A 27,011-nucleotide genomic window follows, 5' to 3' on the forward strand; every position below is an offset into this window, starting at 1 on the left:
GAAATCTCTTCCCTTTCAAAGGTGATTTAGGTTTTAGGAAAAGCCAGAAGTCACAGGGTGCCAAATCTGGGCTAAAGGGGCCTTGGCTGACTCACTTATATGATTTTGATGCTTTGCAAGAAAACTCGGCATGACACGTGAGGCATGAATGGGCATGTTGTTGTCAAGAAGCTGCCAGGTACCAGTTGCCCATAGCTAAGGCCTTCTGAATCATCTCAGTGGGTTCTGTGGAGGAATATTCAAGCTTAATGAAAAGTTTGATGCAGATTCATTGCTCTACTTGCACAGTAGTTTTGAATGTTATAGTCACATAGTACACATGCTCACTCAACAGCCTCTATTGCCTCCACTAACTAGCACAATGAAGTTGTCATTGTTCATGCATGCACATTCCAGTCCACTCTCCTTGGCTGCCAGGTTACATCGATGTTGTGTAAACTGTTCTCATTATATTAACAATGTCTGGAATCTTTCCAGACAGATATTTTAACATTTCATTTTATTTTATTTTAGATTTTATTTAGTTTTACAGAGAGGGGAAGGGAAGGAAAAAGAGAAGGAGAGAAACATCAGTGTGTGGTTGCCTCTTGAGCACCCCCTTCTGGGGACCTGGCCCATGACCCAGGCATGTGCCCTGACTGGGAATCCAACTGGCAACCCTTTAGTTTGCAGTCTGGCAATCAATCCACTTAGCTACACCAGCCGGGACAATAGTGTAACTTTTGAAATACCCAGGGTCCCAAGTTCCATAACATACAATAGCAACATTTGGAACTTTAAATAACCACTTCCTTTTTTTCAAGTTTCCCCATATATCTTGTCTTGAAAATCATAACTAAATTTAATAACCACCCTCAAGCTTAAACTTTAACATTGGTTTCTCTGTCATGTGTGGTTTAGGTAGAACCCTCAAACTGAGTGATAAGAGACAACATTTGTAACATCCTTCTTTGCCCACTCTTTCCCTGAAGTGTGCTTTAGAAATAAAATGTTGAATACACAAGCAAATGATGTGGTTAAACATTTTCTATTCTGAATGTTTTCTGATATGTCCTCTAAGTCATTTAAAAAATGTGTTCCATAATTTTATAGCAAAGTCTCAGAATGCATTAGAAAACACATTAAGGCTCATAAACTTCCTTCTTAAGAATAAGAACATTTTGATAATTTTAATAATTATGTTGTTTCCTTTTCACCATTCAGTGAAGCTTTCTACCTAATGTCACCCATGACATTTGTGTGTGTGTGTGTGTGTATGTGTCTGCCATAAAAACAAAATTCAATTAAGTAAATGTGAAGTAAGATCTATGTAATTAGTTTTACTAAGTGAATCATGAATGGGGCAAAGTCTCTTCTAGCAACTAGAAGGGCTCTCTGATGGGTTGTACAAAATGAAAAGTTTTTGTAGGAAGAAAGTTGGAGGAAGGGAGCTATTAACAAAAAATAATAATGATAAACAATTATTTTAGACCAGGACATCTTTCTTTAGGAGTGGTTCTGGAGGAAAAGCAGGGTTTTTATTTTATTTATTTATCATGCATACTACTTTTTTCCATGGGGGACAGAGAGGACAAATGGGACAGATTACCTCATTGGTGTTGACCAGAAAATTCCAGGCTGATGGATTAAGATTAAGTTTCTGGGAGACAATGACACATCAGCTAGTTCAGGTGTTAACAACTGGTATCACCGGCTTTAGCCTGAGTGGCTCCATTTTAGGCCTTTGGTTTTCTCTTTATAAGTTTGTTCCAAACCGTCTTTTTCTCTTTCATTTACTTGTGTCTTTGAGTCTTTTTTTTTAACTTTTTTAAATAATTAGTCTTACTCCTTTATCCTTATAGCTTTTAATTATTTGCTTTTGAAGATAAACTTTTAAACTTTAATTTGTCATTTTTTCCTCCTGGAATATCTTCGTTGCAAATCCATGCCCCCTACTCATTTTTTTTTTTTTTGAGATTCTTTAATCTAATCTTTACAAAATGTGTTGAAGGCATAATTATGTGGTAGTAACTGTATTAGGTGCTAGAGCTTTAGTGATGCACACAAAAATAGTCTCTGGCAAAACAGACTACAGGGACAAAAATATTGAAGAATTAAGTAGTATATATGATAACTATGTGAAAGGACAGGTTTTAGGTTGATAAGGGGATCTGGAAAGTACATAGAAGAGACTGTGAGGAGGAAGAAACTTCCCCTTGCCCTTAAGGTTCTTCTGGCTTGTCTAATAATCAAATAGACATGAGACAGATTAGCAAGAGAAAATAACCAGATTAAGTGCATACATATGTATGGCAACTCCACATGCATGAGACAATCAGAAACTCCACATGTAGGAGAGGTTCACAGATAGAAAGGTGAATTAGTTATATAAGAAATTCTGAGCTAGGGATGAGGTAATGCATCTTGGGAACTTCAAAGGGTCATTGCAGGGTGATAAGAAGGGCAGATACTTAGTAGAAGTTTGCCCTGTCATGTAGGTGGATCAAAAAGGTTATCACTGACAATCTCTTAGGGCAAGGCCTCTAATTCAACCTCTTCTAGGCAGATAAGGGTGGGGGACAGAAATTTCTCTTGATCCTGCAACTAAAGTTGACTTCAGCTCAAAACAATTTGCATATCACAAAAACACATCTGGAGGTGAATTGTTCTGGACCCCTACAAGGCTGAAACCAAGACTGGGTTTAAGAAAAGTCCCTGTGTATGAATTAGGCAAAGGGTAGGTGATAAACCAGACAGTTTTCCAGGCATTAAAGGTGAGAGAGAGGGGTGGGGGGGTGGAGAGAGGGAGGAGAAGGGGCGGGGAGTGGAAGGAAGAGAAAGGTGGGGAGGAGAGGGGAGGGAGGAAAGAGAGAGAAGGGGGTGGGAGATAGAGTGTATCCATGAACATTAGGATCAAATCTTTCATTATAACTGAATGCATGTTCTGTGCAGCAACAAAAATTTTTGAGGTTTCTGGTGTTTATATTTTTACATTTATTTAGGCTCAAAAATAGGACTCTGTATTCTACTTTCACAATGACTTCCTATGTGCCGTAATTCAGCAGTTAGATAATGGGAGCTTTATACAGGTTGTGTTATTGACTAATTTTAGGTGCCTAGGGCAGATATGTAAATGCATTTCCAAGTTTGTCATAAAGAGTGAGGACTGATATGTGTGTTTCTCTTCTTATGGGGGAGTCAGAATGTGATGATTATAGTGTTTTATTGGCAAACATTCAATTTCAGGTTACTTTTGTATATTTGTTATATTATGCAATTGTACTAGGTAAAGGAGTACTGTATTTGGAAATGAACCACAACCAGAATTTTGAATCAGAGATTCGTGGCATTAAAATTATAGAATGGGCTTTAGAAATTAAATGGTCCAGAATGGGAAACTGAGACACAAAGAGGTAATGAAAGAGAGAACTCTAAATTAACTGTGTTGAGAATTTTGTAGTCATGTTTATTTTTATTTTTAATACTATTGAGAAAACTTGTCTGGTTGTTTGCCATTTCTATTGTTTATATAACTTGTGTAATCAATTTTTCATGAACAAGCTAGCAAATAATATGATATGCAGCTTCTTTCAAATTGAAAAATGAGAGAATTATTAAAAAAAGGAAACATTTGAGCCTTGGATTTTTTTTAATCTAACCTGAGCAAGCTAAATGTTAAGGAATTATAGATAGTGAAAGCACAGATTGTTTTTTTATTTTAGATGTCTAATGAGAGACAGAGCTTAAATAAATTGACTTATTTTTGTAATCTACTTTCTCACTTACAAAAGAAAAAAGATAAATCTCCAATTTGTTGCTCATCTTTGCTAGCGATTATTTTTCTTTGAGGTTCAACAGTTTAAGGCATATTCACTATGTACCTATTAAAAAGGCAATGCAGATACTGATATCCTTTTACAAATGAGGACCTTGGGGTTCACCAAGCTTGCACTGAGTGGTTTCTGCAAGGTCTCTCAGTTAATAAGTAACACAGCTGATGTCACAACGTAGTGATGTCAGTGCCCTGTTTTGGCATTCTTTCCACTGGTCAGAAGGAGAAGAAGGGCAAGAGGGTGGGGGGGACAAGGAAAAAGATGAAAGAAGAAAAAGAAGAAGAGAAGGGGAGATAAGGAGAAGGAAGAGACAATTTTGCTTGTTTATTTATTTTCTGCCATTTACAATGTGTAGCACAACCACCCATTATTGCTTTCAATTTTATAATAACCTCTGAAATAGATAATATCTCCATTTTATAGATGAGGGAGCTGAGATTCAAAGAAGTATCATTCCTCCCTTATACTTACATAGCTAGTATTGAAGATACTAGAGTCTTTTTTTCCACCAGTGCACAAAAGTGACTCCCAAACTCTTCCTTATCTCCCTGTATTTTTTACAAGTGAATGTTGGGAAATTCACTTTAAATTTTATTTTATTTCTCTAAGAGAAACAGAATGGAAACACCAGGAAAAAAAAATAAATAGAACTCTGACTCTGTACCATGGTGTGTTGGTAGTGTCAACACTCTTTCAGGGGAAAAATGTAAATCCATTTCGGGACAAAAGTGAAAGTAGGGAACTAAAAGTTAATATTAAAACTGAAACAAAGCCACGTTTTGTGAAACGACCATTAATAGCAGTACATTGGATCAAAGGATGTGATCTCACTTCATAGTAAAACAGGTCCTGCAAGCCCAGGTAACTCAGGAAGCAGAATGGTAATTATTCACAGAAGAAAGCAGGTAGTATTCTGTTACAATACTACAGTAGAAAGTCAGAAGGTCATAACTCTAGCTGGGTAACTGAAACAACTTGAAACTGTTTGGCGCCCTTTAAAAAGAAATAATAAGATGGGAGAGAATGAAGCAAGTTTACCTAACACATCCTTGCAAGGTAAGTGCCAACAGCCTCGGAAAGGTCTGCAATCAGAAATTTAAGCAGTGTTGATTACGGTGTGTGTGTGCATGCATGCGTGTGAGTGTGTTTACCCCCACGGAGTTTCAGGGTGTGCTGTGAAGGTGGGAAGGAAAGGTGGGAATTGTTTCAGAAGAAGCTGGCTGTCTGTTTGTCTGTTGTGCTCAGCAACTGGACCAGCACAGACAGACAGACATGTGGAGCACAGGAAGAGCCTTAAGCTTACTCCCTAGTGCAGTGGTGGAGAAATGTTGCAGCCAACTTGTGGTGCATGTTTCATGTTAGGTCTTTTCCAACATTGACAGAATATGGATTTTTGTTTCTACCTGTGCAATTTTTATTTGTAATCAAGTTTTACCATCTCTGGTGTTTATCAGCTAAATGTCCTTGTAATTAGTATAACTATTTTTTAATGGAAAACAGGATCTCAGAAGAGAGCATATCAGCTAGGAAGAGTGGTTTATTTTACATGTCTTACCTAATCAGATACCTTTGTCCTTTGAAGGAATTAGCTTTGTTGATGTTGGCTTGACTAGGCTTCTGTGGTTAGTCTTGTTGGTAGAAATGAGTACAAGGCTGCTCACGCTTTTTGCTTTTTTGAGTGAGGAACTTCTTTCTTAAAAAAAAAGTAAAGGGGGTTAATGCTTATATGTGACATGATCTCTAGTAGTCTTTTTTAATGAATTGTTTACCACTGTTACAAGTGACATTTTAATCAGGATTTTTTTAAAAAATCTACTTATAATGCCATTTTTATTTGTTTAATTATGTTCTTGTGAAGCTACCATCAAGAAAATTCCTAAACCACCCAGTTTTACTTAAAGTGCATATAATCAAAAATATAAAACTACATTTATGAAATATAACACATGCCAGATAACAATAAGATGATCATAGACATGCCTGGTCATAAAAGTATCGCATCCAATTTAGAGTTAAATTATCATCCAGAATGCCTGTGTTTTTTCTTTATTTTCTTTAATTATTTCTCTACTTAACATGCTTAAGAATCTCAGAATCTTATTTTTATTTCTGTTTGTTTCCTAAAAATGTTTTTTGAAATACTGCATAAAATGCTTTGGAAACCATTTTTAATTTAAAGATTACTACAGCAATCACTTAGGATATTCCACTGAAGAAAAACAAAGTAAAAAAAAACTTCTTTAGCATAATTCTATAAAATCATATTTTTTGTGCATGTGTTTTATGTACAAAATAATATTATGCCTGTCATTATTACTTGTATCTCACTAAAGTAGACGGGTGATAGCTGTCCTGGAAGAAGTATACATTGTCAGAGTTCATACAATAATGGTTTTGTATAAACTGCAGATGACTTCTGGGCAGCCACCTGCATGGCCTGTCCTAGCACTGCGCGGTGCGTCGCCGTGCCAGCGTTCTAGGAAGTGAAATACGCTAAGAAAAATCAGCCACTCCCCCACCTCCTCGGCATCCCTTTTTGTATCAGAATCATGGGTAGTACTTATTTCTTATTTTGGAGTTTTAGAATATGTATAGGTTTTTTGTTTCCTTTTTTTTTCTCTCTGACATTTCTATGTATGTTATGATTCTGGTGCTATATCCCACTATAAAAGGGTGATATGTATATATCATCCTTGTACATATATATATAATATATATACACATGCATATGCCCACACACACAGTTATTACACATATATACCCTTTTTATATATCTACATATATATATATCCCATAGATCCCACATATGTATATATGCTATATATACACAGATATGTACATATCACCCTTTTACATATACACACACACACACACATATCCACACACAGAGTTGTTTTAGAATTAACAATCTCTCTCTATATATCTATCAGAAAATGCACAAAGTTTAAAACAAAACCAAAATTAGTAAATAATTTGAACATCATGGTTCCAATTACAAAACGATGTGCTTGGATCTATGAGTCTTCCGTAGTTGGGAAATGCTGGTGAGCCCAGTTCTATCCCAGAGTATTTTCCCTCGTTTACTTTATGAAAACTTCTGAATGAGGAATAGGTTCTCTCCTGATCTTACCTAAGTTAAATGTATCTTTGGTAGATCTCCAGAGAGTCCAGATATATCTTGTTGGAATATTGAAATGCTTCCATTTCAGTTGTATTTGCATTAAGATTATTCAGTGAACCTGTTAATCAGGTGAGAGTTAATGAGAAGTGAAGGTACTTTGGTTTTTGGTTTTTAGTTCTTTCTGGATTCATTTTAAATTATAAATGAAAGCACTAGGAAGATAATTTTCAGCTTTACTTGTACGTGCGAAAGTAAGAGGTAATTTTACTTTGACTTAACTGCATTTATGAAAAGATTCGAAGTTCTCTGAAATAATACTAGTTATTATCAGCTCTACTTATAAATGAGCATTCTCTGATAGAAATGACTATTTAAATACCAGGTTGTGTACAGTAAACATGGGTGATTTCATTGTTTTGGCTATGAATATAAAAATGACAGTAGATTATTGTTAAAACTCTGTCATGTGCTTTGAATAATGGTTTTCTAGGGCCATGTATCTCATTTGACTAGATTCATAGGACCCTCTGTAGTCAGAACTAGGAGGGCTTCCATAGACACCATCAAAGATTATTCATTTTAATGCTATTTCCTGTGGGTTTCTGACCTGTTTGATACCCCACAAGCTGGTTGAGTGTGCCCTGGTTAGTGAGTGTCCCACCATTTATTACCATTTATTATTCCCAATGGTACTAGGAACTTATTTTTTCCAAGTGGAAGTGAATGTTATCTTCAGCTTCCTGTGAACAGATCTCAATTACCTTTTCAAACATAAACAGCATCTCTCCCTTTCAGGCCAATGAAAAGTAACTCCAAGGAGAATTATGTAACGATTCCATACATAAAGGTTTATGCTATTCTCAGGATTCACAACATGGGCAGAATAGAATGCCAGAATTTTCTTTCTGATTTTTGAAAATATAAGTAAAACGTATACATAACAAGGCAAAAAAACTAGAAGCCAGTGTTTTTTGAACATTGTTATTTGCTGAGAAAGGGAAGCATCATTTCTTTGCACGATAGCTGCAAACTCGCATGCGCCACTGAGTGGCACTTGGTCGGTCTGTGACAGTAGTGAAAGCCCACCCATGGCTGGGAGGAGAGAAGGGCATCCTTCTAGGCACGCCACTGCCTGGCAAGTTCCTCAGGCTAAGGTTTCCCCACAAGCTACCCTTGGACAGGTGAGGGCCCTTTACTTTTTCTTCTTACTTCTCTCAAAGTTTTTGTGAGGGCCCACCCTAGTCAGAACTGTTACCAATGGAAGAATTTATCATTATCCAGCTAAGCTCCCCATCCCGAGTCCCTCCCTCCTCAGCAACACAGTCCGCGAGAACTTTTTCCATTTTCTGTCTTTCCTCTTCCTTGGTTAAAGCATATCCAAGGCCACTTGCCTCATTGTAAAGGATATAGTATATAAATTCAGCCTTGGAATTATTTGAATAAAATGTATCTCCAAGTTCAGTGCCAGAACGACACTGTGAAAGATTTCTTCGGGTGGGGGTCTGCCCTGGGCTACTCTGCACAGCCTTGTCACCTAAGCTGCTTACTGTCATCTGCTTGGAATTGTTTGAGCATCTTCTAATTATAGCCCTCCTTTCTACCTTAGCTCTTCTTAGTTCTTTGGATCTAGGGAACTACTGACATCTAAAAAACATCAGGAGCTCAGAGGAAAATGTTCCTAAGTACAGAGGAGTTGTCTATACCCTGTGGAATTCAAGGCTAGCTTTAGACAGCAGTCAGCAAAGAAGAGAGAACCCTTTGCTAACAGAAGGAGAAGCTGGTTATCAGAATTAGAGAAAAAAACTCTGTAGATCGTTAAAATTTCCAAGGTGGCAGAGAACTCAGAGGGCCCTGAGTCCAATATTTCTACTTTGAACAGTAGCAAACAGAGATCCTAGGAAGGAAATTTTCCTTGATTTCTTAGAAGCAGTTGCCAGGTCTCCACCCTAGCTGTCTAAAGCCTATAATTTTATAGAAGAATTCGGCACATTATTTTCTATAGGCATTTAGGTTTTTTTTTATTTCAAAAGGGGAAGTCGAGCTCATAAATGCTTTCCCTATTGACATCTTTCAGTTTCTAAAGTTACGGCCTCGAAAGAATTGTCCAGTAGTGAAACCTGGTCTATCTGGATTTGGGTTTTCTCTTGACTCTATAGCTTTCACTGATTTTTAATGCATTTACTTAACGTTTGTCACAACCAGGGAAGTCGGCTTGAAAGTACCCAGGCACATTCATTGAATGTTTCTCATGATATAACCATTTTTTAAAAGAAGTATACTTATTTTATTTGGCTAGTGAAAGGAAAAAAAAACTAGACAGGAAGGTGCCTTAGTGTCTGTGCTTCTAAGTTGCAGCCGGAGGGCAGCAGTACTGTATCTCACAACCTGTTATACTGGTTTGCTGTGTGTGTTTACTTCTGTGGTGGAAACGTATCTCTGCATTCATCATTGTAAACCATGCCTGTGAGTGTCTTGAAATCTTTCTAAAACACCAAAGAGGACGAACCAGTCTGGGAGTCTCCTCAGCTTATAGACCTTTAACAGCATTTTCAATTAAGAGTGGTTTAAGGAGCTCTTGTTTCAGGAGGAGGAAAGCCTTTCTCTAGCTCATAGAGGTAGGTTGGAATCACGTGGAGAGCTGAGACATTTTGGAGCTGATATTTAGATATTGAGGTAGCAGGGCATTTTGGAGTTAAAGCTTTGCTGGAGAGGTCTTCTCTAAGGACAAAATCGAGTATATTTGGAGCAAGTAAAATTGCAGAGAATGTTAAGTCATGAAATTCCAGGTGAGTGGACCTAAATGTCACTGGTGCACGTGAGGATGGCTTGGGGACTTTCCCCAGGTGCAAGACAGAATCCTTGGAACAACAAATGAGATTCAGAGATGAACTCTAATATAATAGAAAAGAAAGAGTTCATGAAAATAACATAACTAAGCTGAGGAGGTCTCCTTTCTTTGTCTTTCTAAATAGAAATAGGATCTTTACACTATTAGAAGTAAAATAGCAAGTGATACACTTGCATGGAATGTGAGACAAAGGTGGTTAAAAACAGGGCTCTTGGTTGAAACCTGCAGCCAAGGAGAAGCCCGTTCTCAAACACTCTGAAATTTATAGTTTGTTCTTGTACTCTTAAATGGCCTGAAAAGTAGAGTTTAATCCCCTTTGATTTAAATTATATTTTATAGCACTGAAATTGCTTTAAAGGGAAACGTTTTAGGTTTCAATTAAAATCACTATAAAATCTTGAAGGAAAGGTGATGCATAACTACAGGATGACTTGATTGTTTAAACATTATTATTAATAATGCAATTAATTTTTTTCATGTAGTTAGAAGGTTGGATCTGTCTTTGAATCTGCTTTCTTTTTCTTAAAAGAAACAAGGAATGCAGTAATAATTTGATGATTATACATGTATAAACACCATATAATTATTACATTGTTTGTCTATTCTCTAGATTTTGGAAAGAGTTTAAACAAATTTAGCCAAGTAAGATAGTAAGCCAACTTTTGCATTACAGTTTTTTTTTTTCCTCCGGGTGGGGGAGGATTATTAACCAAGCATGTACTTGACTTATTATTGGAAGGTACCAAAATACCTTAGGTACACTTGATACCTAAGCAAAGGAGAAAAAGACAACTGTGAAGATCGGAAAGGAAATGTGATTAAGTTGAAAATGCTTAAAAGGCACTGAGCTTCAGCTGATCCCTTGAGCTTCTAATCTCTCCTTAGGAAAAGTCTGTGCAAACATTTCTATTTGACGGGCTGTTTTCTTGCTCTGTTGACAGGTGTCTAACTATGTCCACAGTTGAACACTGTGGAAGGTGCATTTATAAGTGCCTTCATAATTTATATTGAAATACAATCTCCACATCCTCTTTAAACCCTCCATTTTTGTATTGTAAGCTGTGAATTGTGCACTAAAAAAAGTGAGCATGACTTAGAGGATGTGTATAAAAACCTTTGGGGCTGAACAAAGTCCCAAAGACAAATTTGGAAAAGTCAACTACTGAATTTAATGTAATTCATATAAACATGCAAAATATATGCATGTTAAGCAAAATCAAGGTGCTCTGTGACTTCAGACAGTTCTTTTGAGAACTAACTAAACTCCTGAAACCTTTCCATTTCTCTGATTCTTTTGTTTTCTCAAAAATGTGTTTCTTTGAAAACAGGGCATGAGAAACAGAGAGGATTGAAATGTTACCTTGCTTTATTTTCCCCTTTGTTTATGGACGTTTAATGCAATTACAAGCAAGTCCCATCTTCCCTTTAACTATTGATAAATCCTGCAAAATTCTTCACCATATCCACATTTCTTGGTGCCAGATTTCAGAGGTAGAGACATATACCCTGGGGAGAAAAAAAAAAAGGAAAGTTGCTTCCATTCTTGCCAATTCTTGGTTGTGTGTATTGTTATATTGTTTTTGACCATTGTTATAAATACAAACACATACTTACAAATTATAGAGAAACCTAGGAATTTATAGAGAATTTCATAGAGGTGATACAATGTAAACTGACTCTGGCATATAAGAATAAGTGGCAACAATGAAAAAAAAAGTCTTTCCTGACAAAATTAACAGTAGAGAAAAGACATAGAAATTGAATCTATCTAAGTATTTACTTGCTTTATTCTCCTCTCTCTTTAAAAAATATGTTTATTGATTTTAGAGAGAGAAGGAGGGAGAGAGAAAGAGAAACATTAATGTTAGAAACATCAATTGGTTGTCTCCCATATGTGTCCTGACCAAGAAGAGAATCTACAATTTACATATATGCCTGACCGGAAATTGAGCCCCCAACCTTTTGGTGTATGAGATGATGCTCCAACCAACTGAACCACAAAGGCCAGGACTCCTCTTTTATTAAAAAGAAAAAGAATTATCTAAGAAGTCCTTCTTTGAAATGGGCTACAAATTAGTAAGCATAGGAGAAAATAGGGTTAAAGCAATTTAACAGTTAAAATTTACATACAAAATATGTGCTAGAACATTATAAACAGCTACCTAACAAGTCACAAATTTGCTTTCAATCTGCATAGCAGCCAAAGGAAAGTAAAAAATTAGTTTTAAAATGTGTGGTGTTCAAATGATATAAAAATGCATCAGTTATTAAAGAGATGCATAGATTTTTCCATTAGACATGGTGATAGAAATCAGAATAATTTCTCTAGGTCACGGGAAACAGGCCTAACCAGAAGAGAGGGTTTTGATTAGGCAATCCTGAGAAATAAAGTTTAAAAATATATAGAGGTAAAGAAAATGGCATTATTTAACTCATCAGAATCTTGACATGGGTACTTTTTTTTGAGCTCCACAAGCTGCTACACCAACCTACTAGACATTGGCAGGAAAAAAATTTACACAGAAAAAATTTTAAACACAAATCTGAAGTTTAAAAAAGGTAAATAAAAGAGTAATGAAGAAATATAGACAATAAACTCTAAATATACACATAATTGAAATAGTCACACTATTAACATTTCAGAATATAAAAGAGGTCATTTTGAAAATTAGGCTGCTATATATATTTTATAAGCATATGGTATTACTCAACTGTCTCCTCTCCTTGGGAGTTTCTACTGATTTCATGCATGAGTTTCATGTTCATTTGGGTCACTGAAGTGTTCGGTGTAGTCACGGTGGCAGATTTGGTTAGGGAGTGAGGACATAGGCAGGGCAGGGACAAAGAGTAAAACAAGCACATTGGCATTGGTAACATTCATAATACATTATAAATCTGCTTTAGAGAGTTTATAAATTCTAGATATGGTGAGGTAATGACGTTGCCTTATGCTTTCATTTTGGACAAAGGTCAATAAATATTTGGGAGGGGAAAAAAGAAAAAATAAGAAAATTATAATGTTTTCATTTTCTTTTAAAGATTTTATTTATTTATTTTTAGAGAGAGGAGAAGGCAGTGGGAAAGAGGGTGAGAAACATCAATGTGTGGTTGCCTCTCATTTGCACCCACTGTTGGGGGCCTGGCCCACAACAAAGGCATGTGCCCTGACTGGGAATTGAACTGGCGGCCCTTTGGTTCTCAGGCCTGTACTCACTCCACTGAGCCACACCAGTCAGTGCTTCATTCTTGAGTTTGATTCCTCATCAGTTTTACATTCATATTTTACATTCTTTTCAGTTTAGCATTTCACCTTTATAGTTATTTTAGGCATCATCTTTTTATAATATTACTTCTATTTCTAGGAATTAATAATTACTAAATTGCATTTATTAAAAAATTCTTATATGATTCAAAAACATAATTCACAATAACATTAGTATTTAGTTAATAGAATCTTCCTCACATGAAATTCACATTTACCTATGTTGGTTAATTAGTAAATAGTTTTATCTTCATAATCACATTAGTAAAAAGGAGAAAAACTAGTATTTATTGGGTACTAATTCTAGGCAGAACTTTTTTTTAAAGTCACTGTTTTTTTTTAAGATTTTATTTATTTATTTCTTAGAGAGTGAAGGGAAGGAGAAAGAGAGAGAGAGAGAGAAACATCAATGTGCGGTTGCTGGGGGCCATGGCCTGCAACCCAGGCATGTGCCCTGACTGGGAATCGAACCTGTGACACTGGTTCTCAGCCCATGCTCAATCCACTGAGCTACTCCAGCCAGGGCTCTAATTCTAGGCAGAACTTTATGAAGCTTATCTGTATGTCACCACTCTCCTGACCTTCTTTCTCCCCTCCACAAATGTGCCCACGGACCCCTCAGTATGACCTCCAAGCACTGGTAGTTTCTGCTGAACTTCCTGCTGTTTGTCATTCAGTTATCAGATCCAATATGATCTCCGTGATAACTTTTTTAGCCTCTCAATGTAAAACAGCCAGTCTCTATCTTAATGCCTGATTTTATTTCTTTTAATATCTCACCATGCTTCATTTTTGTATATTTGCTTATTGCCTATATCCCTGACATAAAAAACTCTGAGATGAAAGTCCATAGCTGGCTTGTTTATTACTGTATTGCTAGTGCCTAGAACCATAACTAAAACATAGTATTTTTAAGTATAATTGTAATATTCTCAGAAAAAAAAACAAACATAAAATGCAATTTACATTTATTCCAACATGAAAATTAGTTGAGCATAAAAAACTAGCAGTCATTTAACATGGTAAATACAGAACATAATAAAACAAGATGCCTTAACTAAAAAAAATGGTTAATAAAAATGTTTTAAAATTGAAGGAGATCTTTTCCTAGAAGAATACTTAATTGACATAAGGTATTCTAGGAAATTAGGAACAATGCATTGTCATTCAGAGTTGGAAAACTTTTTCCTCTTCATTTCTTCAAGCTCTGTGTTGCAGTGACTTTGGTTGGGGTTACCAAGGCTCTTTCAACCAGTCTGAGTATGAACTGAGTGATGGTGATGGTGGCAGTGGTGATAGAAGAAACATTTATTAAGTATGTACTAGGTGCCAGGGACTGTTCTAAGTGTTAAACACATATTATATATTTAATATTCACAACCACCTGATGAGGTATATATGCTTAATACATATAAATATAAATAATTATATGACTATATATTCCTTATAGAAAGAAAGCTACCCTCTTGTTCTATTGGAAATTCATCTCCCTACCCATCCATCATCACATAGTGATGGAAAGCTGACTTTATTTGACAAAAACATTAAATTTGAAAGATACTTGAAATTAAATTGGTGTTTGTATTAAATGTGGAAGAAGTAAGGGGTTGTGAAAACAATGTATCTGGCTGAAGTGACTGAGAGAAAAGTATTTTTAACTGATTTAGGGAATGTGAAATGGAAAATAGTTTATGGATGAGAAATACAACAAGACTGCTTAAAAATAAAATGATTTTAAACTCTGAGTCTTACATATGCATGATGTTCAGGACCTAATTTTCAGAAATGAGACTAGACCCTGGGAAAGAGAAATAGGATGAAATTGAAGCACTGGACATTATTAAAACTAGATGACATTGCGGATAAGTGAGATTATGCAAAGATAGATGTTAGAGTGAGAAGAGGAGAAGACAGATGACAGAGTCTAGAAAACACTAACATCCAAATTCTGAACAGAAAAGAAAGAAATAGATGGAGTCACGGTGAAGGGACAAGATGCAGATGACAGAGTTTGTGGGGAAATGCATTCTGGGGATTTCTACATAAAAACGGTGAGGAATATTAAATGACAGAATAATGCAGTAGCTTGGATTTGATGATTCAAACCTGGAATGAAGGTAAGACATGAGAAAGAAACAATTTGAGAATTATCAAGAATGAGGTGAAAGGAGAAGATGAAATTACAAAGTCAAGCTATGCAAAGCTTGAAGTTGTAGAAGTTCCATCAGTGTGCCATAGGCAATGGCCACAGTGGCCACAGCTAGAGAGCAGAAAATAGAAGGGTGAGCAAAGAGGGTGGCAACAGCACAACAGTTCTGTGAGGTCTGTATAATTTTTAGTCTTCACAAATGAAGAGATAATGTCAGTGAGGGAGAGGGCGGAGATGCTAAAATAAAAGGAGTGTCTGATGAACATGAGGACTTGGATCAGTAGGGTAATTTTAAAGACCAGGAAAACAACTTTCTCTAAGGAAGAATAAGATGAGTGAGTGTAACAACAGAGTCACTCAGTTCCAGAGAAGAGTAGGTGATGAGGCACATGCCAAACGGCCTGCATCTCTGCAGTAAAGGATGATTTCATCCAGCCAAGGGTTAAGGTGGGGCTGTGTGTATGGCAGTGGGGGGCGGGGGGGGCAGGTGTTGAATTCATGAAGGATAAATAGAAGTATTGGCCAGAAGCAGCCTCAGTGAAGTTAGGAGATAGTGTCTCCTAACTCCTAACTCCTAATCTCTCTGTGGAAAAAAGCCACAGAGAGACAATGTAGGCTAATTATTGGCACCTTCATAGAGACCTGATTAAGTTTGTGTGTGAGTGAGCGAGTGTGTGACACAGTGTGCACATGTGAGTTTGCATGTGATTGGCTTGTCTGTGGATTTAGCTAAAGCTTGCTATTCTGGAATACTTAAATGTTAACATGTAGTACCACCCAATAAGCCTATTACAGCTGTTATCTTCATATTACATGCCACTGGATTATAGCCAAACTGGGAGAGTACATTTTATTACAGATAGGTCCAGCTTTTAAATAACATGGAACACCCAGGCTTTTTCACTGCCACTAAGCTGGTGTAGTGGTATCTTCTCATCTATATAACAGTAGAGCAAAGCTCATGTACACCACTGGCCATACAGCATGAGTGAGACACACCTGTGAGGCTTTGGAAATGGGGTTGCACTTCAATTTGACTCTCGACAGCAAAATAAGATTTGGGTCAAAGTTTACCCATTCAGAAGTTTGAAGACCATTAGATAATTAGTGATTCGTATTAAGGTTTGTATGATTATGTTTTTTATTAATAATGAGAAGAATAACTCATATAATTGGGCATTTAGTAAATACCAATAAGGGTCAAAGCTAGTATTTAAATCTAGGGTGTAGGTGACTTCATTGTTTATTAACCTCTACATTCCCCAGCTGCACCATTTTAAAAGAGTTACCTAAAAAAAAAAGACTCCTCAAATATCATTCAAAATAATTATCATTTATATTTATGTATAAAAGTTACTGACTATTGCCTTGGCTGGTGTGGCCCAGTGGATTGACCGCTGGCCTGCGAACCAAACGGTTGCCGGCTGGATTCCCAATCAGGGCACATGCCTGGGCTGGGGGCCCAGTCCCCAGTAGGGGGTGCACAAAAGGCAACCACACATTGATATTTCTCTCCCTCTCTTTCTCCCTCCCTTCCCTTTTGCCTAAAGAAATAAATAAATAAAATCTTAAAAACATTAGTGACTGTTAACATTTTATTCACGGTTCATTCTGTAGCTGATATATGTGCTTTTCCATGGATACTCTGGTTTACAAAAACTGACAAAACTTCATGTATGCACATACTGTTTTCCATTTGGGAACATCATGCATTCTCTTGTCCTGTCTGCCCTCACATTCTTATGGTATTTTCATCATACTCACATTCCAGACACTTTTATTGAAGGTGATAAAGATCTGAAGGAATAGTTTGAAGTAAATGGGTTCTACTAAATTCAAGAATGTTTCGACAATTAACCTTCAGTTTGAAGTTTTAGGTGACCACAAACTAATATAAAGGAATATAGATTTACTTCAACAAAATACACTTTAAAGAGGTTTTCAACAATAGATATTTTGCTGATGCAGAGGATATTTCCTCTTCGGTGCTTATAATTTAACAAATTATATGTAAAAGCCATAAACTCTTTTATATCATCCATAAACAAAATAAAAAATGTTACACCACATAACTTTGAGTTAGTCAATAATTCTAGGCTTAGCCTCAGGGTTTGAGGAGAAAATCATTCTTGTTACACATTTTAATTATACAATAAACTTTGGGAAATAGCTATTGATCCCCAGCATCTGGCTTCAGAAAGTCGTTGCTTTCTTGTTCTGTAGCCAGTGAAAGTGTGCCAGACAAACTAAAAATGAGGAATTTCAGAGGCATCAAAGGCAGTAGATGTACAGTAAAGGGCTTTTTTATGGGGAGGTTGAACCTGAGTAACTTAAAAGTTAGGAGACTTAAAGATTATCTCCTATACACAACTTTCTGCTGGAAACCAGGATCACACATTTCTGTTAAGAAATACATGCCATTGTTTTAAGAAAAAGCTATTATGTAATGGTACTTTTGCTTATCACTAATATTTTAATACAAAAAAAGGAATGCCTAATTAGGAACCTTTTTTTTTAAACTTACATATGTAAGGTTCTCCAAAACTTACATAGAGTGATGAACACTGTGATTATTATAAGTAAGTATCACAAATTTTTATCTTTGGATCAGTAAAATATGTAAAAACTTCCATTGTGTTAAAATTAAGCATATATAACATCTATGATGATGATGGTGAAAAGAAGGAGGAGGAGGAGGAAGAGGAGAGGGAGAAAAAAAGAAGAAGATTAAGAAGAGAACAGTTACTGGTGCCAATTCAATGCCAACAAGAATCCCCAATTTGGAGTGTAGTAAAGAAGAAAATTTTATAGCTCAATTGTAATATAGCATGGCTTCTGAGGCAGCCCTGGGACCAGGCTCCCAGCTGACTAGACAGCTTGGCTTTGCTCTGTGCTGGTCTGCTTGACTACGGAAACAGTTTTTGGTGGGAAGGGAAAGTGTGTTCTCAGAGCCAGAGGGGAGCTGACTTATGAGACCCAGCCCCTGGTCCCTGAGTGGTTCCTCCTCATGCAAATGAGGACTCCAAATCCCCACAGTATGATTGTTACAAGGGCACTATTTTCATGGTCAGAACAGACCCACTCTGATTGGTCATCAGTTAAGAAGCTCATGGGGATATAGCTATGCAGTTCTTATTGGATGGGACTTTAAGCATCAGGCTTATTTGTTTTAAGTAGAATTCCAGAAACTCCTTTATGAGGGGCTGGCTCAAGTGGCAGGAACAGAGTGCAGACATGCAGTGCAGTGCTGGCTTCTCCCTGAAGTGCAATTGCGTCAGAGGCCTCTGTGCAGAAAAGGCTGCTAGGTTCTGCTTTTGAAAATGTGAGCCCAGTCAGCCATCAGAAGAACACCCTTCTTAGTAGGTGCCTCCCCCTGCCGCAAGGTTATTTCCAAATAAATCCCAAGTTCTCTGATAAAACATTCTATAATTATGTCCTCTTGAATTTCAGAATCTAATTCAAGGCATAATCATTTAATTTTGATATTGTGCTGTCTCATTTGCTCGGTTTGGGGGCTTCAATATCTTTATGACCCCAACTATTAAAGTTGCTATTTTGAAACATCGGCAGGGAGTCAGTGTTGGCTTTCTTGCCACAGGACACCTCCTATCTCCCCCCATTGAGAACTAATGAGTAGTAATCATCACTCACTTCTTCCCTACCTCTTCCTTCCTAACCTACAGGGTAACTAAATCCACCGGTTAAAGAATTTATTACGCATTCCATGTACATAATTCTCTTAATAGTGGCTCCAGATGCAGTGGTTAGCACAAATCAATTAAATTTAATTATGTGTAAAAACTGAAACTTAAACTATGATTTTTGAAACATAGTTTACAAGTTTGTATTTCTTTATAAAGAAAAATCCAATGTTCTGCAATTATGCTTTCATTTGGGGGCCACCACCTACTTTTCTTTGTAACCTGTGCATATATCATGGATATAATCTGAGCAAGGTAGGTTATAGGGAGTCTGTTTTTAGGCATGTCAGGTGTAAGCGAAAATTTCAAAGCAGATTTAATTTTGTTTTAATCTTAAACACTGAAAGAGAAGTTACTGATAGGTGCCGGTTATGGCCCATCCACATTATGACTTTCTGCAATGATATATACTGAGAATTATGTAAAATAAGTCACCTTAATCAGTTTAGTGTTTCTGAACAAACATTAGTCATGGGATTTCAGTGTTTTATAAAATGTTATCTTTTAAAAGGAGGTACAGGAAGGCTAGGATATGCAAAGTACTGATCCTGGGAACTTTATTTGTCACCTCATTTCATTGTCACAACAATACATACAGTTATCACCAGCTTTCAGGTTACCCTAGGTGTGCAAGTCACATTTCCAGGAGGCAACTCAATGGAAAGAGGGAAGTTTAAGCAGAGAGGTGATATAAAATTCCTCCTTTTATTTTTATTTTATTTTATTCTTATTTATTCTATTACAGTTGTCCCAATTTTACCCTCCTCCATTCTGCCCCATCCCCCACTCCCACAGTCCATCTCCACCCCATTGCCCTTCTCTATAGGTCATTCACACGTGTTCTTTATGAAGAATTCTTCAGTTCAATACATGGAAAAGTTATTTTGGAAAGAGGAAATCAGTTGTACAAAGGAATGCTGGCATGACTAGTGTTCTTGGAGAAGTTCAAACACTAATTTATGATATGAGCACAATGAACATTAGTTACTGGAGTTCTGACGTTGTTTTTCTAGACTAGTATAAAACCGATTACAGCTGAGGTTTAAGGCTAAATGTTAAACCAAGTGTGGGATAGTGTTCTGTTTTTACTTCACTTCAGAAATGTGTAACTATATAGTTAAGTTGTCGTAGAGTGGAGAGGTTGATACCAAGGGATAAATGTGTTCTTAAAATGAATTGGATGACATCTGATTTTTTTCCAGTCATGCATTTGGACAAACCAGACTCTCTGTCCCCCTAGAAGCTGAATGAGTTGTATAGCAGTCAAAAAAATCACATCACCCAAGACAGATACTTATTGCATCTATGCATATAAATAGGATATATACACACACACATATATTTAAGTAGCAAAAATATACTTTGCATTGCAATGTACTTCATTTACATAGACCCTACTCAAGGTTATTTTCCTTGAGTGCTTACTTTCTCAGTGATGCTTTTATATCCATATATATTATCCTCCCACCCCCAAACCCTAGGTAAAAACGTCTTGAGGCAAATACTTGCCATGACATGTCATTCACATAAAATGCCTGCAGTCATATCACACGTGTTTTGTCAAGCTGTACATTCTTAATCGCTTTGCTGTGCACCTGCTGCAATGCAACCTGTCACTTTGGCAGGAAACCGGGGCAGGAAATCCCCATGCTGCCTTCCTGTCCACCATTCAAGTGTTTTAACTTGGCACATTAAGTACCAGTAGGAAACACTGGAGTCAAAAAGCGTTGATATTCTGTCCTTATATAAGAGCAAATTCTTGAAGAAAATCTGGCCCTTTCCACCTAAACTGTGGTTAACATGTCTGATATATGCACATGTATTCATATGCAATCTGGTATCAACCTCTCCACTTCTAGGGTGCCTTGATTACTAAATTTTAGAAATAATCAAAACAAGCGTGAAAAAGTAGATTGCAGATGATAAATAAAATAATTGTTCACCATGTATACACATGCAAACATTTGGGTAGAAATTCAAGAGAAATATGAACCTTTCCTTGGGCCACCTTTTAATGGGTCACCGGTTAAAATGGGTAAACCCAAGATTAAGGAGTTTTGTTTTTATGTACACTTTTTAAGACGCAAGGTAAGTAGATTTAATCAGATTTCCAAGGAACTCATAATGCAAACAACCTTAAAATGATTTCTAATATTTTTTCTAATCAAAGTTGTACAATTAATTTGATATCCTAATATATCCTGTTAGAACTTTTTAATTTTTCTCCAGAGAGACAGAAATGTATTTTATTTTCTAAAAAAATAATTCTGGGTCCCTTAAATTATGAATAAACAATAATTTGCAGTATAAAACAGGAATGCCAAAACATTTTTCTGCACTTCTCATCAGTATTTAAAGCAATCTCAAATTAAATTAATATATTGCCAGTGAGGATTAAGGTGGATTATTATTTGCCTATTTTTTCATTTTGCATAGATCATTAAAACTAAATGTGAAAGGCTAGATATATATATTTCTAATATAGAGATAAATGCATAGGAGAAATAAAAATACCTCTATAATTCTTATATAAACACATTAATTTTTAAAGTTCCCTGTTAATAATCCACCTAAAAATGGATCAAGATGAAATCTTGTGATCTTTCACAAAAAATATTATGTATATGCAGGACTTGTACAAAAACCTAACATTTTAACTGTTAGGTTTTAACTGATTTATTTTATTATAGAAGTTATAATGCATATTATACTTTAATGTAATCAGATATTAATCAATAGGGCAAATAATATTGGACTGTAGCAGAATGATGCATTTTACACATACAAAAATATTCTTTTATTATTGATTGCAATGGTAGGGAAGAATACTGATTAGTGTTGAGTTGTTATTCTAAGACTCCATTACAGCAAAACAGGAGAGACGAGGTCCTTTGAAAACAAGTGGAGCAGTTGAAGTTTATTTTTGTTTTTACTCTAAAAATTGTTAGCTACATTTTCTTAGTAACATGGCTAATCCCCCTCTAGTGCCTTTCCCCTCTGTCTCTCCCATCATATAATCTTCTAATAATAATTTGGCCTAAAATGATCTAATAAAATTCTTCACACTAAATTGTTATATTTGTAGTTGTGGGATTTTAAGCATAAGTGGGATAAATACTTTTTTTGTGATAGCACCTTCTATGTCCTTCAAAAATACCACATAGATGACATCTGTTGAGATTTTAGGGTTGAAGAGGTCTTATTCCACACTCTTCTTTAATTTTTCCTCATTAGCTGGGTCATACATGAATTCCACACCCTGCAAATCTATATAGCTAAATGATCCTATTGACTGTGTTGATGATTTATTATCTTCCTCTGTTTTATTGCACTTTAACAGCCATCATCCACAGGATGACCTGAAGGAGAGGTATTTTGGACTAAGATGCTCTTATAAGGACACTGGGCTTATCCCGTGTCCTCTATCCTCATGCCCTCATCTAAACCTCATTTCCTCCCAAAGGCCCCACCTCCCAATACCATCAGATTGGGCATTTGGGCTTCAATTTAGGTATTTTGAAAGGACATACCTACTCAGCCCATCACATGTACCATTTCAAAAAATGACTTACAGTTTTATCTTTCAGGTCTATTTGCATATATTTTGCATTGATGTAGATATTCCTTTCTGCACCAAACATTGTATCTTGGTAATTCAGTGCAACAGTTCAAGTCAGGAAGTTGATCAATGTGCTCTTGGAGCTAAATTAAATCGAGTCCTCCTTTCACCGGTCAACATGTGGGGTAAATAGAGATTTGTCAGTCTCTGCTCATGTCTCAACTCTGCTAGTATTAGGCATGCAGAAAAAGCCCCTTCACTGCCCCCACCCCACACACAAACCCCCAAATGCAACAACAAAAGTAAATATTTTAAATACAAATATATAGTTCTAGGACTTTTTATTATGTTTCAACTTTGGTTTTTAGGGTTCATTTTAGGATAAATGCATTTTCCTTAGGTGAAAGAACCATAACTATTAGTGTCTATAGGTATCCTAAGTCAGTGTTTGAAGACATGTAATGTAGAATATAAATTATAATTGTTATATAGAATTGCAAGGGGGAACTACTAAGATCATAGGAAGTAGCTGTAAGGCAAGAGATTTTAGGTGAATATAAAGGGCTTTTAAACATCATGTGCTTTTCTTCCTCATAAGAAAAAAATTAGTATTATAAGTTAGTGAATTCCTTATTGACAAATTTAGTTTAGCATAACTTGAATTACCCCTAGTTAGGGAAAATACAAAGAAGACTCATGATGTAATCATATTTTAAGGCTCTTCTAACACCAAAAGTGTTCTGGACAAATGTAAACTTTTATGTATACATTTGACATAAAACGAGCTTAAAGAATGCAAAGTGACATACTGGACTCCTGAAATTAGGTCACTTTGGCATCTGATTTTGAAACATCTTTGTAATTAATTCTGGATATATAATAAGGTGATAACTATTTAGGCACAATTTAATAAGATCTTCAAAAATAAACAAATTTCATAAGGTATTTTGGGGTAAAAGAGTTTAAACGACACCTGAATTTGAGCATATAGTGAATTACTGATTGGCAAGTTGAGAACTGAAATGAAAGTTTCCTCTATATTAAATATATGTTAGTTAATGCAGTTTTTTCCAAGTTAGCCCCTTTTTTCCACCTTCCCCCTACACTAATCTCCTGCTATTTATTGAAGATAACATATCTGATGTCTGACTGGCTCATAATTAGGTGCCTCAGAAGACACATAAAATTAAAAACAACCTCTTAGATGGAAGAGGAGCCATGCGTCTCTTTGTCCTTTTTATTAAAGAATACATAAAAAGAAAACTCAATGTGCCAATGTTATGCTTTCCTGTAGGCCTTTTGTGCCTTTCATTGTTTGTATAAAATTCTGTATTACTATCTTTCTTCAATCTCAATAAGCATATTTAGCTAAAGTTAATTTGTATAGCAATGCATGTGAAATATTTTATAGCTTTCCCAGCATAGGACAAGCCAAAATAGCATTGTGGGATTTTGTTTTTGTTTTTTAATTTTCTTGTTTTATAGAAGCATGAGTAGCCTTCCAGAACACAAGTAGAGCTTTGAAGGTATTTTATGTATGTCCTTCCACATTTACTTTATTTGCCTTTGTTAAAGCGGCAAGCAGAATTAGTATGATAAGCCTATTTTATTAAGTAATACCTTGATTATCATTTTAATTGCAGTTAAAGAAGACACCCAGTTTTGTGTCTTTATTTTGTCAAAGCCAGATTTTGTAGTTAATCTCCGTTATTGTAGATCAGCCCAATAGAGTCTCCGATCTAAAAGCATAATTTGAAGCCCTGGCTGGCGTAGCTCAGTGGATGGAGCGCGGGCTGGGAACCAAAGTGTCCCAGGTTCGATTCCCAGCCAGGGTACATTCCTGGGTTGCAGGCCATAACCCCCAGCAACTGCACATTGATGTTTCTCTCTCTCTCCCTCTCCCTCCCTCCCTCCCTTCCCTCTCTAAAAATAAATAAATAAAATCTTAAAAAAAAATTTAAAAGCATAATTTGATTCTTATTTTTTAAAAATACAATAACACATTTTATAAAGATTTTATTTATTTACTTTTAGAGAGGGAGAGAAACATCAATATGTGTTTGCCTCTCGCACACCCCCTAGTGGGGACCTGGCCCAAAACCCAGGCATGTGCCCTGACTGGGAACTGAATTAGCAACCCTTTGGTTCACAGGCCAGCACTCAATCCCCTGAGCTGCACCAGCCAGGGTGGATTTCTTATTTTTAATGACCTTGTCTTTAATACACACACACACACATACTTAAGTGGCTTTTGTTTATGGCCTCATGATTCTTTATTAATAGTTTTTCTTCTTGAGGTAAACAATTCATTCATAACTTTGAAATATATATATTATTTCCCTTCACACATCATTTTAAAATTTCTATATATTAATTTTTTTGTAAATCTAGCAATATATTCTGTGTAGTGGCTTGCATTAAAAGATTTTGAAAAGCTACATTTATTAATATCAAGGGAATAATAGATAAATCACAATTTTCTTGGCCTTTCTTCTCATTCTACCAGCTACAGCCCCATTTTTCTTCTTTGTAACATAAATTTTTAAAGTAATTGTCCTTGCTTGCAGACTCCTATTTCTTTCCTTTTACTTCTTTTTCTTAAGCCCATGCTCCTCACACGTTTGCTCATACCTTCCACCAAAAGGACTCTTAGGAAAGTCCCTAATTACTTTTGTTTCTAAATCTCTTAGTAAAATTTTAATCTTCATCCTACTTTATCTGTGAACATCACTGGACATTGTTGATCACTCTTCCCTGGCCTTAGGGGACCACACTTTCTTGGTTTTTCCTGCTTTACTAAGTTGCTCCTTGTCAATCTCCTTTGGTGGTCCATGTACTAGATCTCCTCTTTTCATGCTGGAGCACCCCAGGAGTCAGTTCTGCGTCCTCTGATCCAGTTTTCTTTTCCCTTCAGTGATCACATAACAACCTCATGATGAGAACTCTGAACTTTCCATTTCCGCTCCTGACCATTCTCCTGAATCCTGGATTTTTATGGCCAATTATGTACTCAACGCCTCTACCTGGATATTGAGCAGACATCTCAAATTATGCTACACTTCTGATACTCTCCTCCAAACCTGCTTTGGTGTTCTCATCCCAGTAGCAAGTAGCTCCATTCTTCCAGCTGCTCAACCTAAAAGACAAAAAAAAAAAAACAAATAAAAAAACATAAAACAAACATTAAAACCTCTTTTCTTTTTCACAGCATACTTTTAGTCCATCTGGAAATGCTAATATCTATGCCTTCAGAATACATCCAGAGTTTGATCACTTCTCTTCACTTTTACTAACACCACTCTGGTCTCAATTACCATCATCTTTTGTTTGCAATATTTTACTACCGTAGTCCCTCTTTAGAAGATGTCTTCCAAGATCCCCAGTAGATGCATGAAACCATGGATAGCAAAGAACCGTACATATGATATGTGTTTTCCTATATGTACGTACCTCTAATAAAGTATAACTTACAAATTAAGCACAGTGACTAAACAACTAATAATAAAATAGAACAATAACAATGAAAATTATGTGAATGAAGCATTACTAAGTAAAATGCGGGTTACTTGAACACAACTCCACTGTACTACAATAGTCGATCTGAAAAGCCAAATGGCTACCAGGTGACTGACAATTGGGTAGTGCATACAGTGTGGATGTGCTGGACAACAGGGCGATCCATGTCCCCGGCAGGATGGAGCTAGATGGGGCTAGATTTAACCATGTGTGCTACTCAGGATGGCACACAATTTAAAACTTTTTAATTGTTTATTCCTGGAGTTCTTTATTTAATGTTTTATTATCTCAGCCCATGGCCAGTGACTAACACCACAAAAAGTAAAATCATGGATAAGGACGGGCTACCGTTTTGTCATAACTTGTTTCTCCTCCTGTTTTTGTCCCCCTTCCAAGCAACTCTCAACCCCTTGCCACAGACGCCAGTCCAGAATATGCCTGACACAGGCCTGACACATGGAATATGCCTCCTGCATTAATGGGCTTTATGCTAACTCTCTCCTCTGCTTAAATTGTTCTTTTCACAGACATTCATTTGGCTTGACTCCCTCACCTACTTTGTCTTTGCTCAATCATTACTTTATTAATTAGGTATGTTAGTTTTTTAGGGCTTCTGTGATAAATTAGTATAAATTGAGTGGCTTAAAAGAACAGAAATGTATCTCTTTCAGTTCTAGGGGTCAGAAATTTAAGCCAAATACCAAATGATCTCACATATAAGTGGGACATAATGAACAACAACAACAACAGCAACAACAACAAAAAACAAGTGAGCAAAATAGAACCAGAGACATGGAAATAAAGAACAAACTGACAATGACCAGAGGGGAAGGTGGATGGGGATAACAAGGAAAGAAGGGAAAGAGTCATCAAGGAACATGTATAAAGGGCCCATGGCCAAAAAAACCCCCAGGGGAATTATTGAATGTGGGAGGTGGGGGTAGGGCAGCAGAGGTAATGGGGGTAAAATGGGGACAACTGTAATTAAACAGTAAAAGAAAGTTTAAAATCTATATGTTGATAAGTATCTTAGTCCATTCTGG

The 27,011-nt window shown here is 36.3% G+C and overlaps 1 protein-coding gene across 3 annotated transcripts in view; it reads left to right on the forward strand.

The window, feature by feature from the left end:
- The window catches only part of NAALADL2 (N-acetylated alpha-linked acidic dipeptidase like 2), a 1,143,498-nt gene that overhangs the window by 312,488 nt on the left and 803,999 nt on the right, over positions 1 to 27,011 (forward strand). Inside the window, exon 1 of one of the 3 annotated variants that reach the window (XM_036017284.1) lies at positions 4,233 to 4,868. The exons of 1 other annotated variant lie outside the window; for it this stretch is intronic. In XM_036017284.1, the coding sequence (XP_035873177.1) occupies positions 4,826 to 4,868 (43 nt within the window). In that variant the 5' untranslated portion in view covers positions 4,233 to 4,825. Of the gene's footprint in view, positions 1 to 4,232; positions 4,869 to 27,011 lie in introns of those variants that run through there. One more of the 3 variants, XM_028504896.2, reaches the window with a different exon arrangement.

The sequence above is a fragment of the Phyllostomus discolor genome, chromosome 2 (assembly GCF_004126475.2).
Source record: "Phyllostomus discolor isolate MPI-MPIP mPhyDis1 chromosome 2, mPhyDis1.pri.v3, whole genome shotgun sequence".
In the NCBI taxonomy this organism is placed as follows: domain Eukaryota; kingdom Metazoa; phylum Chordata; class Mammalia; order Chiroptera; family Phyllostomidae; genus Phyllostomus; species Phyllostomus discolor.